General features: G+C 41.2%; 1 protein-coding gene across 5 annotated transcripts in view; it reads left to right on the forward strand.

The window, feature by feature from the left end:
• IFT81 (intraflagellar transport 81) overlaps positions 1–15,251 on the forward strand; it is a 188,216-nt gene that overhangs the window by 124,804 nt on the left and 48,161 nt on the right. For all 5 annotated transcript variants that reach the window (XM_062182158.1, XM_062182157.1, XM_062182160.1 and 2 more), the window contains 2 exons: positions 1,548–1,643; positions 3,402–3,548. In XM_062182158.1, the coding sequence (XP_062038142.1) occupies positions 1,548–1,643; positions 3,402–3,548 (243 nt within the window). The remainder of the gene's footprint in view (positions 1–1,547; positions 1,644–3,401; positions 3,549–15,251) is intronic.

Raw genomic sequence — 15,251 nt, forward strand, 5'->3', positions numbered from 1 at the left:
CTACATTTGTCATAATGTTCATTGAAGGCTGGTATCTAACATTTTACCCTTAGAAATAAAACACTAAGGCCGGTGCTGTGGCTCAACAGGCTAATCCTCCGCCTTGCAGTGCCGGCACACCGGGTTCTAGTCCCGGTCAGGGCGCCGGATTCTGTCCCAGTTGCTCCTCTTCCAGGCCAGCTCTCTGCTGTGGCCCGGGAGTGCAGTGGAGGATGGCCCAAGTGCTTGGGCCCTGCACCCCATGGGAGATCAGGAGAAGCACCTGGCTCTTGCCTTTGGATAAGCGCGGTGCACTGGCCACAGCACGCTGGCCGTGGCGGCCATTGGAGGGTGAACCAACGGCAAAAAGGAAGACCTTTCTCTCTGTCTCTCTCTCTCTCTCTCACTGTCCACTCTGCCTGTCAAAAAAAAAAAAAAGAAAGAAAGAAAGAAAACACTAAGATAGTATCATCATGTGGCTGGCGCTGTGGTATAGAGGCTAAGCATCCGCCTGTGGCACCAGCATCCCATATAGGCATCAGTTCGTGAACCAGCAGATAGATAGATTTTCTTTCTGTGTGTGTGTGTGTGTTTGTGTGTGTCTCCTTCTCCCTGTAACTCTTTCAAAATAAATAAATAAATCTTAGAAAATAAAATAGTTTAGGCCGTCGCCGCGGCTCACTAGGCTAATCCTCCACTTGGAGCGCCGGCACTCTGGGTCCTAGTCCGGGTTGGGGTGCCGGTTCTGTTCTGGTCACTCCTCTTCCAGTCCAGCTCTCTGCTGTGGCCTGGGAAGGCAGTGGAGGATGGCCCAAGTCCTTGGGCCCTGCACCTGCATGGGAGTCCAGGAGGAAGCGCCTGGCTCCTGGCTTCGGATCAGCGCAGTGCACCAGCTGTAGCAGCCATTTGAGGGGGTGAACCAACGGAAAAAGGAAGACCTTTCTCTCTGTCTCTCTCTCACTGTCTAACTGCCTGTCAAAAAAAAAAAAGAAAATAGTTTTAAAAAATTCTAATTTTTCAGAGGATATAATGTAAACCATGTTGTGTTCTGTTTTTGTTGAGGGACTCTATATTTCCATTGAGTTTGTTTGGTTTTCTTCTATTTTGGAAGGGCTTAGATTAATGACTGTAGACCATTAATCACAAATCATTAGCACTGAGAAAGGTTTTAGATGTCTTCCATGTCAACTCTCAGCTGGGTTCATGAATTCCTTATGCTAATTCTCTAGGTACTATTTGGATTTGCTTTGTCACTTGCAGTAACTCTAAAATCATAACCTAGGTAGGGGATAACATTTTTAAAAACACGTATATGGTTATAATACATAAATATTTCATACAACATATTTTAAATAATTTAGATGTGGATAGTTAAGTCTGTATGGTCAAATTTTATAAATATGTATCATACAAATGTAAATTATAATTGTAAGTTTATTCTTAACGTTAATACAACTATTCCATCAAATCACTGGTGGTAAAACATATAAATTCAAAGTTGGGTTTGTCATTTAGTTTGTGTAATTATAGGGAGAGTTTTAACAGTTTTCATTTTCATATTGTTTTAGATAAATGAAATAAATACACAGATCAATCAGCTGATTGAGAAGAAAATGATGAGAAATGAGCCAATTGAAGGAAAACTCTCACTATACAGGCAACAGGTAAGACCATTCATTTGACCCACATATCTGTAATCTTACTGGTCCATATTTTTTTCAAAGATTTATTTATTTACTTATTTGAAAGTCAGAATTAGAGAGAGATAATGAGAGAGAGAGATCTTCCATCCTCTGGTTTACTTCCCAAATGGCTGCAACGGCTGGGGATGGGCCAGGCCAAAACCAGGAACCAGGAGCTTCTTCCTGATCTCCCACGTGGGTGCAGGGGCCCAAACACTTGAGCTGTCCTCCACTACTTTCCCAGGCCGATAGTGGGAAGCTGGATCAGAGTGGAGCAGTGAACCAGCAGATGGAAGACTTCTCACTCTCTCTCTGCCTCTCTGCCTCTCTGCCTCTCTGCCTCTCTCTCTGTAACTCTGCCTTTCTAATAAGTAAATAAATCTTTAAAAAAATTTTAAAGTCACCGGCTGTTATCTATAGTGCTAAAATGAGAAGGAAGTAAAGAATAAATGTTCTTCTGTCATTGCTAATCTCCAGATTATAGCACAGAATTAGTAGAAAAGCCATAGAAGAGGCATGTTCATGTTCAAAATGCAATACACCTGATAATACTTAGTTTCCTTAGCATCTGCCAACTGTGATGATAAAACTATTTGTGTTCTTATCTGTGAATATGGAATTTAATTCTTTAAATGAAAGTTTTCCTTAGGTGATATAAATTAAAATAGTTATCATCTTTAATGAGTTAAAGATAATATACTTGGGTTTAAAGTTAGTTTGCAAGTGTAGAATAAGTTAAACTTTAGTATTAAAGCATTTATAATTTTATATACAACTATTAGATTGTGAGAGTATATATCTTATTATGTATTTGTAGACAAAAGATGCAACTGAATGCTGTGATTTACTTGAAAAGATTCCAAGCTGGAGGAGTTTAGCATGAAGAGCAATCTATGTTACTGAATACTAGAATACTACAATAATTCTATAGAGAGAAACATTCCTTCATCACCTTCATTTATTTAAAGCAGGAAGGTCAATAGAATTTTTAAAAGAGTTCACACCAGAGATTCCCCATCTCCTTTCAAACTTGTTTGAAGAAAATATTTTTACTGTTTCAGTTAAGAGGACAGTCTGGCTAATGCTTTTCTTAAACTAGTGCAGTCATGGCTCATTTAAGGAAATGCCCCAGGAGTCGCTGCTGATATAAATGATACATTCAAGGCCAAGGGCAGTCTTCTGGATTGTGTAAACATTTGCATAATTTTTTGGTGAGTCAGTTTGATTTTGAATGTGCATTTTATTGATTAGAGTGCTCCAAATATAACAAGATATTTTAACTTTTCATTATAAAACTATGCATATTGAATTTAATACGATGACTGTGTTGTAGTTTTGAAAATAAAGCATTCTTGTTTCTTCCAGTGAAAGGAGATCTACCATGCAGGAAAACCACACTTAGTGTTAACTTCTGTTTACTTCTCAAGAATGTATTTTCATTAGCATTTGAGTGCTACATGAGAAGACTTATTGTTGGTGCATTTTTAGTTCTCTGCTGCTATGTCCTATATTTTCTGGGCTTTTGTCTCCCAAAATATTTTAGGTTCATATTTAATACACATTGTGTGCTCATAACATGCGTGTAATTGTTGATGATGGGCAGTAAGGCAAGGGATAGCGATCTGGAGAAGCCATGCTGACGTTGAAAATTCAGCTTGGTAAAATCTGAAAAGTAGTTTCACAAGATAACAGAAATTTGATATGTGCCTTACTTTATGTTCACATTAAATATACTACTAGGCATCCATCATTTCTCGTAAAAAAGAAGCCAAAGCTGAGGAACTTCAGGAGGCCAAGGAGAAGTTAGCTAGCCTGGAGAGAGAAGTGTCGGTGAAGGCAAGCCAGAGCCGTGAATTTGATGGCACCGAGGTTCTGAAGGGAGATGAGGTGAGTTGAGGTATCTTATGCGACAGATGGTGTGAGCATTGCTTTAGTCTGAAACAATGAGTTTGACTTTCTTAGTCTGAATATTAATGGGAAATTAACCTGATTTTATAAAATTTATTTATTTAAGCCAGAAAAGTCTTTATGTAAAAGTACTGAGAAATTCTTGATAGGAAGTAGCAGATATCTCATTGGTTTTATTAGATAATATTTTAAATTATCGCTTTTTAATTAAGAAAATGTATATTGCATTTACTTAAAGTACTGTATTGTAAAAGTCATACAAAATTAGTAAGAACTAACAGATTGGCCAGAACTGTAGTATAGTGGGTAAAGCTGCCGCCTGTAGTGCTAGCATCCCATATGGGTGCTGGTTCGAGTCCTGGCTGCTCCACTTCCTATCTAGCTCCCTGCTATGGCTTGGGAAAGCAATAGAAGATGATCCAAGTCCTTGGGCCCCTGCACTCATGTGGGAGACCGGGAAGAAGCTCCTGGCTCCTGGCTTCGGATTGTCCCAGCTCTGGCCGTTGCAGTCGTCCTGGGGAATGAATCAGCGGATGGAAGACCTCTCTCTAGATCTAGATCTAGATAGATAGATAGATAGATATGTGCCTCTGACTCTCTGTAATTCTGCTTTTCAAATAAATAAATATTTAAAAAATAAAAAAAGAACTAACAGATACAAAAATTCTTATTTGTTGATAAATGTATTTCCATTTCCATGATATGAAAATATAATCACTAAGTTACTTTATCAATAATGTATATTACTTTGTCAGTAATGTACAGTAATGGCACATTTAAAATTACATGATCACAGATGCTTACTAATTTAAAAACTATAATTATATCTTACATTACTCTTATTTTTTTTTAAAAAAGATTTATTTATTTATTTGAAAGAGTTACAGAGAGAGATGGAGAAAGGGAAGTCTTCCATGTGCTGGTTCATTCCCCAAATGGCTACATTTGCCAGGGCTGGGCCAAGCTGAAACCAGGAACTTCTTCCAGGTCTCCCACACGGATGACAGGGGCCCAAATACTTAGACCGTCTTCCAGTGCTTTTTTCAGGCCATTTGCAGGGAGCTAGATTGGAAGTGAAGCAGCTGGGACACAAACCAATGCCCATATGGGATGCCGGCATTGCAGGTGGTGGGTTTTCCTGCTACACCACAGCACCAGCCCGTACTCTGTACTTTGAATTTTTACATTTTTCTTGATTTAAGAGGCAAGACATACACACACACACACACACAGTGAGAGAGAGAGAGAGGGAGAATGAGCTCCCATCTACTGGTTTACTCTCTAGATACCCACAATAGCTAGTACTAGTACTTTGCCAGGCTGAAATTAGGAGCCAAGAATTCAACCTAGTTCTGTTCCACATGGGTGGCAAGAACCCAGTTGCTTGAGCCATCACTATTGTCTCCTAGGATTATCAGGAATTTGGAGCCAGGAGCCAGAGCCAGTTATTGACCCCAAGAACTCTGTTATGGTTTGAGGGCATCTTAACCAGTGTCTTAACTGCTAGGCTAAATGCCCACCCCTACACTTTAAATTTTAATCATGGTTTAAATAGCTGTTGTTTGATTTATCCTTTTGTCAAATTCATAAGTAAGAAAAATAATATTGTTGTTTGTAGATGGCTAAACTTAAGCACCAAAAATATAATTCCTTTTTCCTTTTTCATATTAGTGCAAGTAAAAGTGAATGAAGAAAGCCGAATATCTTGTCTTCTTTATTGTAAATGAAGTGATAGGTCTAATATTTTTAAAGATTTATTTATTTATTTGAAAGGCAGAGTGAGAGAGAGAGAGAGAGAGAGAGAGAGAGAAATCTTCTAAATCTTCTATCTGCTGGTTTACTTCCCAAATGGCTGCAATGGCCAGAGCTGGGCCAATCCAAAGCCAGGAGCCAAGAGCTTCTTCTGGGTCTCCCAGATGAGTGCAGGGGACCAAGCACTTGGACCATCTTCTGCTGCTTTTCCAGGCCATCAGCAGAGAGCTGGATCTGAAGTGAAGCAGCCAGGACTCCAACCGGCACCCATGTGGGATGCTGATGCTGCAGGCAGCAGCTTTACCCACTGTGCCACAGCAGCAGCCCAGATAGGTCTTATTTTAATTCCAAAACATTGCCGGTTTTTTTAAACTCTTAGAAGTTTTTAAATTTTTTATTAGCTACTGTACCTCAACAGAAGCTATTTTGAAAAGCTGCTCATGTTCAGACTTCATTTTTGTCTCTGAAAAGTTATTGAATCTATACTGTTACAAATTGACAGGGAACTTTCCCTGTGCCAAATACAGATTGTTCCCACAGTCCCACTTTTCTCTGCGGTGCTTCTGACTTAGCCCCCAGTATGCCATTTAGCCTCCTGGGGAAGTAGAGGATGTAGGAAGGCAACACTCTACTGAAAAATTCCTTTGGCTTTTAACTTCCACTTCCAGATTGCTTTAAGACATGAGAGTGTTTTAAATGATACTTGGAAGCCAACAGAATGTGCTTCGTGACATCCTTGCTGTCTAGGGGGAAGAAAAAGATTAATTATGCAGCAGTTTTGCTTTACAAGAGACCATGCTACTTCCTAGTATTTTTATCTTTCTTTTTTTTTTTTGACAGGCAGAGTGGACAGTGAGAGAGAGACAGAGAGAAAGGTCTTTTTTTGCCGTTGGTTCACCCTCCAATGGCCGCCACGGCCAGCGCGCTGCGGCCGGTGCACCGCGCTGATCCGAAGGCAAGAGCCAGGTGCTTCTCCTGGTCTCCCATGGGGTGCAGGGCCCAAGCACTTGGGCCATCCTCCACTGTACTCCCGGGCCATAGCAGAGAGCTGGCCTGGAAGAGGGGCAACCGGGACAGAATCCGGTGCCCCGACTGGGACTAGAACCTGGTGTGCTGGCTCCGCTAGGCAGAGGATTAGCCTGTTGAGCCACGGCGCTGGCCATAGTATTTTTATCTTAAAAATACATTCCAATGGATAGGAAATACTAATTGTTATGGCCACATTTGGCATAAATTGTGCTGTTAGATGTTCCCTCTGGGCAAATGTGAGGGAATAGCCCAGTGCCAAGTTACTACTTTTTTTTAAGATTTATTTTATTTATTTGAAAGGCAGAGAGTGAGAAAGAGAGGGAGAGAGAGATCTTCCATCTGCTAGAGAGAGAGAGAGATTTCCATCTGCTGGTTCACTCCACAAATGGTTGTACTGGCCAGGGCTGGACTAGGCCAAAACCAGGGCCATGGAACTCCATCTGGATCTCCCACATGGGTGGCAGGGACCTAAGTAATTGACCTCTCATTTGCTCCTTTCCCAGGCACCTTAGCAAGGAGCTGGATCAGAAATGGAGCACCCAGGACTTAAACTAGTGCTCTGATGTGGATGTCAGTATTGCAGGCTTAACATGATGCACCACAATGCCAGCCTTTAGTCTTCATTGAATTGTTTTAAAGATTTGTTAACTATAAAGGCAGTTATGAAGAGAAAGAGAGATCTTCGATCTGATATTTTACTCCCCAGATGGTTGCGTGGCCACGGCTGGGTGAGGAACTCCATTTGGGTCAGCCAAATGGATGGCAAGGCCCAGTTATTTGGGCATCTTTTGCTGCCTTCCCTGTACATTAGTGGGGAGATGGAGTGGAAGTGGAGCAGCTGGGATTCCAGCTAGTATTCATATAAGATGCCAACGTTGCAAGCAGCAGCTTAACCTGTTGCACCACAGTGCTGGCTCCCCCTAACCTTTATTTTTGAGAAGTCATAGTAAATAGGAGAAGTAGCTGATGCCGAAAAAGAGCATACTTTAAAAATTTTAATTGAGAGAAGGAGAGAGAATAAGCAAGCTCTCATCTGCTTGTTCACTCCCCAAATGCCCATAATATCCAGTACTGGGCCAAGCCAAAGCTGGGATCCAGGAGCTCAATCCAGGTCTCCCATGAGGGTGGCAGGAACTGTTACTTGAGCTGTCACTTGTGCTTTCTTGGATCTGACAGCAGAAAGCTAGTGTCAGGAGCCAGAGCCAGTAATGACCCCAGGCTGCAGGTGTGCCAACCAGCATCCAAACTGCTAGTCCAAATGCTCACCATGCCTACTTTTTTTTTTAAGGGGAAAAAGATAACTTTGGAAATGATAAGGTCAACTTAATGTTTGAACAATGTCTGGTCAGAAAGTAGAACAAGTCAAGTAAATTATTTGGCAGTTACCTAAAAGAACAGAAGGTATTGGGGAACATTAAGCATAATTTTATAAGGAACAAATCTTGGTAGACCAGTTTTATTTTCAACTTTGATAAAGTGATAGGCCATATGGACAAAAGGGAGGAAATTTGTTATACTTAAAATTATATAATGTAGCTGGACTTCACTGAGATTTTAGATAATCACCAAAAATTTTGTCTTTTGCCACCCATCTGTTAACACAGCTGGTGAGAGGGTATTGAGAAATAACTGTTAGATACTTGGAAAGAATATGCAAGGAATCACATACGGAATGCGGGAAGGGGGGACTAGCATTTACTGAGCTCTTTTATAAAAGTTCTGTGTTAGCTGCTATACAAACATACGTTTCTTTGATTCTTGCAAGAGGTGTTATTTTCATTTTATAGTTTAGTAAGGCTCAGAGAGATGTGGGTTAACATAGCTATTAAATGGCTAACCTAAGTCCAGGTCTCTTCCACATGTTTCTGTTGACCTTGAACAAATTACTTAACACTTTTGAAGGTTCTCCATCTATTAAAAGGGAACGATTGTTCTTCATTGTCTTTAGGAGAAGCACATAAAATAATGGATGTCAAAGTTTCTAAGAAACTAGAAGGCTTAGTCAGTAGATAACATCTGGCATCTAGCTGGCTGATCTTGGGAAAGTTTCTTAGCTCTCTTGTACTGGCTATAAAATATGACTGCTACTAATAGACACCTAGAATTCTTGTGAAGATTAACTGACTTGGTACCTGTAAGGTGCTTAGAATAGTGTGAGGCATATAGTAAGTGCTCAATTTGTTAATAAGATATGTACGTTTTATGTGAGAGACAGACAAAGAGGGGCCGCCCCCGTCCGCTGATTTATTCCTCAGATACCTACAACAGCCAGGGCTCAGCCAGGAGAGTCTCCCATGTGGATGGCGGAACCCACTTCATTAAGCCATCACAGCTGCCTCCCAGGATAGCAGGAAGCTGGAGTCGGGAGTTGGAGAAGGGTTTTGAATCTGGGCATTCCAAGAGGATGCTGCCATCTTAGTTGCTAGGCCAAATGTCTTACCTGACCCTGGCTCTTAATATTTTTATGATTTTCTCAGTCACTTAAATGAGGAATTTGAAACCGAGAAATATGGTTTATAGCTTAAACATTGAAACTTTTATTTCCCAGAAGTAAATATGAAACAGTGTCTGTTGGAGGGGGTGAATAATTTACGTGGGTTCAAGGTGGAATAAGATAGTAGTAACAAAAGTTATTTTAGCTTTCATTCACTGAGCAGTTACTTGTGCACAGTTTTGAGCATTTCAAAAATATATCTTTGGCTAGATCCAAGATGGCGGAATAGGAAGGGAGCACACTATTAGTCCAGGGGAGAGACACTTTAATAAAAGTGGAGATACTGCAGGGTCAAGGAAGAGTAGGGGAAGAAACAGCAGAGGAAACTCTTCCGGAACTAGTGATTCACAGTGGACCTGTGTGGAGAGCGTGGGAGCCCAAGTTCAGGACACCAGCGGCAGACTCGACGCACCAGCGCTGGAACACGAGGTGAGCCGAACCTCAATAGCCCGAGACACCAGCGGGCAAGCAGAAAGAGGAGACTAGAGGGAACGAGGCTTGAAACTCCGTGGGGAAAAGTTCACCAGGCTAACTAGAAGAGAGAGAGGGAAAAAAAAAAAGTGACTGATACGGACACAAGTTTCTCTCTCTCCGCTCACCTCTTAAAGGCGAACAAGACAAAGAGCAGGCGCCATTTTGGACATACGTCATAAGCAGGGCGACCTCAGGTCTGCACCGGCCCTGAGCCTAGCAGAAAAACCTGACTCTGGGGGGAGGGGTGAAATAACAGGAGATTAGCATCTAACTTGGCAACCCAGTGGGAGACTGCAGGAGAATTGGAGCCCACACCGAGGGCAGCAGAGATTCCCTGTCTGGTCCTTGGGAAAGAGCTTCTGATCTCTGGCTCCTGTGGGTATATCATTTGCCTGCTAACTACCTCCAATTACGTTCAGCTGTGCGGAATTACTTCCCTTTTGAATCAAAAAAAGAAAGAAAGAGATTTACCACGCCTAACCTGGGAGTGTCATCTTTGACACACCCTCAACCCTGAGGAACCAAACACAGCTCTCAGTCCACACTCATCTCAAGCCTCTAAGGCTCCACCGAAAGCAGACAGTCCACTTAATATAGAGCCATAGTATAACAAGAAAAAACACCACAGTGAAGAAACCAAATATCTCCAACATGCCAAACAACAAACGCAAAAACCGAGGTAACAAGAACAAGGAAGACACTATGATGCCCCCAAATGAAAAAGACACCCCAATTCAAGATTATGAAGATGATGAGATAGAAGAAATGCAAGAAGCGGATCTCAAAAAATTGATAAGAACATTAAGAAGTTCTCAAAAACAAATTCTTGAACTACAGAAATCCTTAATGGACAAGATAGAAAATCTCTCTCGTGAAAATGAAATATTAAGGAGGAATCAAAATGAAATGAAACAACTAGTAGAACAAGAAACTGTTATAGTGACGAGAAATCATAATGAAATGAAGAATTCAATAGATCAAATGACAAACACATTAGAGAGCCTTAAAAACAGAATGGGCGAAGCAGAAGAGAGAATATCAGACTTAGAAGACAGAGAACAGGAAAGGAAACAGGCAAACCAAAGAAAAGAAGAAGAAATTAGAAATCTAAAAAATATTGTTGGGAATCTACAGGATACTATTAAAAAACCCAACATTCGGGTTCTAGGAGTTCCTGAAGGCATGGAGAGGGAGAAAGGATTAGAAGGCATTTTCATTGAGATACTAGCAGAAAATTTCCCAGGTTTGGAGAAGGACAGAGGCATCTTAGTACAAGAAGCTTATAGAACCCCTAATAAACATGACCAAAAGAGATCCTCACCACAACACGTCGTAATCAAACTCACCACAGTGAAACATAAAGAAAAGATCCTAAAATGTGCAAGAGAGAAATGTCAGATTACTCTCAGAGGATCTCCAATTAGACTCACAGCAGACTTCTCATCAGAAACCCTACAAGCTAGAAGGGAATGGCGAGACATAGCCCAGGTACTAAGAGAGAAAAAGTGCCAGCCCAGAATATTATATCCTGCAAAGCTCTCATTTGTGAATGAAGGTGAAATTAAGACTTTTCATAGCAAACAGAAACTGAAAGAATTTGTTGCAACTCATCCTGCCCTGCAAAAGATGCTTAAAGATATGTTACACACAGAAACACAGAAACATGGTCACCAATATGAAAGAAGGTAAAGGAAGGAAATCTCACAGCAAAAGATCACAGGAAGCTCAATTTCTCTTTGACATAGAATTAAACTCTGATGCTCTGTTAAAGCAATGTGTTAAAATCTATTATGTTCTCTTGATGTCTGTTAAATTCTAATTGTTCAAAAACAGCTGAATTTTTATTAAGAGCTATGGGTTATTTAAATATGTGCTTATTTTCAAAGATTTGAATAATCACCTTGTAACAATGATCACATTTGGTCTATGTTATGTCATGATTTTAAGGAATCTTATTTCAACCAGATATTTTGGATTTTGAGCCTTCTTGACATTCTTGACAGGCATTCAAAAAATCAAAGTTTCAAACAATCTGGACTCTAAAATTTCCAGTAAATCCTGGACTTTGGTTTTTCCAGTTTGGGCCCAACTGAAAAAATCGAAGGACCTACGTCTCTCATCTTATAGAGACACCAACTAATCAGCCTATTTGGATTATATTACAAGTACTGTCAAGATGTGATGTGGTAGCAAACTTTAAGTTTCTATAATGGAAAATGCTATTAATACAAATGTTTGAGAATTTAAAAGTCTAATGATCTTGTGTTACTAGACATGATAGTTATCTTAATGAGAAAGCCCCAGAGGCCTAAAGGGTTAAATACTTGTAAAATCCTACAGGTGCTTTGAAAAATACTGTGAAGTAAGCAAGTGCCTCTTGTTGATTGATGAGTTTATAATTTTAAACATGGCGACTTAAAGTCTTTTGTCATCCACAGTTATATATGATTTGCTGCTCATAAACTAATGCGTTGTTGGTTCTGTGTTTAGCTGTCCTCCTATAGGTTCCTATGGACTTTTCCCAGCCCCTTCTATTGTATTCAGTACTTTGGGAGGCTCTGTAAACAGCTGAAGCCAATAATGTATTAACAGTACCAACTGAGAGAAAGTATGGTTAACTGAGGTTACTAAAAACAAAAAGCAATTCAAATCAATTGGCAATCTACAAAAAGAGTTAAAGATTTTAAAAGCTATTAAAAAAAACCTCCCTTTCAGACCAAAGGGAAAGAAAATTTTAAAGTGAGAATATAATTTTCCTCATGGGCATTGTCTACCTTAGAAAAACTACTACAGAACATGCCTGTGACTATAGACTTGTAGTTCAGGCCACTGAAGATTAGAGATGGGACACGGGCACTCCCTTGACTTGCATCCTCTGGTCTGCTTTAACACAAACCAGGAGGAAAAGAAAGCCAGGCATCAGAAGCAATGGGTGGCAGGCCTATTAATGGCTGATCTGTACAGTGATCTGCCCTCAAGGAGACCCAACAGGCCAGTCCACTGCAGTGGCTTTCAATGTGGTAAGCCTGGGCTTCAGCAGAAGTCAGCTTGTGAAGAGCCCTGGCAGCTCTGCCAAGAGTTGGATCACTGGAAATGGACCTGCCCTGGAGTCGAAGGATGCCCAGGTCAGAGCCAAAGATCTTATTGGCTCTAAGCTGAAAAGCCCTTCACTCAGCCCAACTTCCAAAGTGACCACTGCAGCTGAGGGTATGGTCAAGTAGGGTCAGCAACATTGCAGGCAGAACTGTAAATTTCTTGTTAGAGATGCCCCCTGCCTTTACCTGGCCAGCTCTCCTCCCAGGCCAGCCAAGTAATGAAAGTCAACAGAGTGCCTTCCCCTAGGAGGTTCACACCTCCCTTAGGATATACCCCATGTGAAGAGATAGATAGGTCTGGGCCTCTTAACTTACAAGGCCTAAAGCCCACCAGATTATTATCAAGCCCTTCTATCAGGTTCTATTTGCCTCTCAATCAGAAAACTTAATTGTAGCTTAGACAGCACCTTTCTTAGCTCCTCTAAGAATGACTCTGTCCTTTGTTCTAGACCCTGTCTAGCGCACTTGGGCCTCATTCCTTTGTAATCATAACCTCTACTCTACCACCAATGGCTCTACTCCCAACCTGTGTGTACTGATGGTCCTCTTCCCCACTTAATGCTGTATAATTGTTCAAACCTGGTAAATGCCACTGTTAAGATCATTGGTTACTATCCTCACTCTGTCTTTTATGACCTTGTCTAAATATGATCAGAGTCGGCAAACTTGGAAGGCTTCCATAGCCTTGGCAACTCATGACGACAGCCTAGGGTGGTTACTGGCGCCATAAACTAGAGTGTCAATTTGTTGGGTCAACAACAGGAGTCACTGTGCACTTGCTCCTCATGTGGGATCTCTGTCCTTAATGTGCTGTACATTTTGATTTAATGCTATAACCAGTACTCAAACAGTATGTTTCACTTTGTGTTTCTATGTGGGTGCAAACTGTTGAAATCTTTATACTAAATTGATCTTCTGTATATAAAGAGAATTGAAAATGAATCTTGATGTGAATGGAAGGGGAGAGGGCGCGGGAGAGGGGAGGGTTGTGGGTGGGAGGGAACTTGTGGGAAGGGGAAGCCATTGTAATCCATAAACTATACACTGAAAATTTATATTCATTAAATAAAAGTTTTAAAAAAATATATCTTTGGAAGCAAGCATTTAGCCTAACACAAAGAACTGGCAGATTAAGCTACTGCCTGCAATGCTGGCATCCTGTACAGGCGTCAGTTCAAGTCCTGGCTGTTCCGCTTCCAATCCAGAATAATGTGCCTGGAAAGCAATGGAAGGTGGCCCAAGTCCTTGGGCTCCTGCACCCATGGGGGAGACCAGGAAGAAGTTCCTGGCTCCTGGCTTTAGCCTGGCTGTGCTCTGGCTGTTGTGGCCATTTGGGGAATGAACCAGCAAATGGAAGACATCTCTAACTTGGCCTTTCAAATAAATAAAAGAATAAATCCTAAAAAAAAGAAGAAAAATATCCATTAAAAAAAGTCACTGAACTAAATAACTCTAGAGTCTCTTTCAACACAAAGACTCCATAATTTCTATATATTTATTAGGAATCACCGTCTAAAAATGTGTCAATGAATCTTTATTATTTTTCTGTTCATAACCTATAAGAGAAACCATGGGGCCAGTATTGTGGCGTAACGGATAAAGCTTCCACCTTTGTGGGTGCTGGTTCATGTCCCAACTGCTCCACTTCCAATCAGTTCTCTGTTAATGGCCTGGGAAAAGCAGTGGAAGATGGCCCAACTGCTTGGGTCCCTGAGCCCATGTGCTTGTGGCTTCTGGCTTTGGCTGGCCGAAATGGTTATTGTGGCCATCAGAGGAGTGAAATAGCCGATGGAAGAACTCTCCCTCCCTCTCCCTCCCTCCCCCTCCCTCCCCCTCCCTCCCTCTCCCTCTCCCTGTGTAACTCTGAATTTTAAGTAAATAAGTAAATCTTTAAGAAAAAGAAAAAAACAGATTTTAACTTGTAAGTTAATTTGATACTAGATTCTAATTAGAATCTTCATATGGTTGTTTCCTCAGAACTCATAATGCAAAATATTGTTTTTCTTTTAACAAGAGGCAGGCACACACTATCTGCTGACTTTTATCTATTTATTTATTTATTTTTTAAGATCTATTTGTTTACTTGAAAGTCAGAGTTATAGAGAGGCAGAGGCAAAGAGAGAGAGAGGCCCTCCATCTGCTGGTTCACTCTCCAGATGGCCGCAACGGCCAGAGCTGTGCTGATCCAAAGCCAGGAGCTAGGAGCTTCTTCCAGGCCCCCAACATGGGTGCAGGGGCCCAAGGACTTGGGCCATCTTCCACTGCTTTCCCAGGCCATAGCAGAGAGCTGAATCGGAAGTGGAGCAGCCAAGACACGAACTGGCACCCATATGAGATGCCGGCCCTGCAGATGGCAGTTTTACCTGCTGCACCACAGTGCCAGCCCCAAAGTATTACTTTTATTCCAAGTTATGATAACTTCAGATATTGAGACAAGACTTTAATATTAAGTGATCTGAGTTTTCCATATTTTGGAGTGTTTTTAAAATGTTCACATGGATATATCTTTCTTTATGCAGAACTCAGTGTGAAAGGAGATAGAAAAACAAAATAAGCATGATATAGATAGTAGTAATGCTAACTGTGGCTCCTGGTGGTAAATAAAAGGTTGCTGTGCTCAGAATGCTTTTCTTCTTGCTTTTTCTTAACATTTATTTGAAAATCAGAATAGCCATGAGAGACAGAGGCAGAATGAGATCTTCCATTCCACTGATTCACTCCTCAGATGCCTGCACTAGCCAGGGCTGGGCCAGGCCAAACTTAGACCCTGGAAATCTATCCAGGGCTCCCACATACATGGCAGGGACCCAAGTGCTTGAGCTGTCATCTTCTGCTTCC

Source organism: Lepus europaeus, chromosome 23 (assembly GCF_033115175.1).
Source record: "Lepus europaeus isolate LE1 chromosome 23, mLepTim1.pri, whole genome shotgun sequence".
NCBI classification, from domain to species: Eukaryota; Metazoa; Chordata; class Mammalia; order Lagomorpha; family Leporidae; genus Lepus; species Lepus europaeus.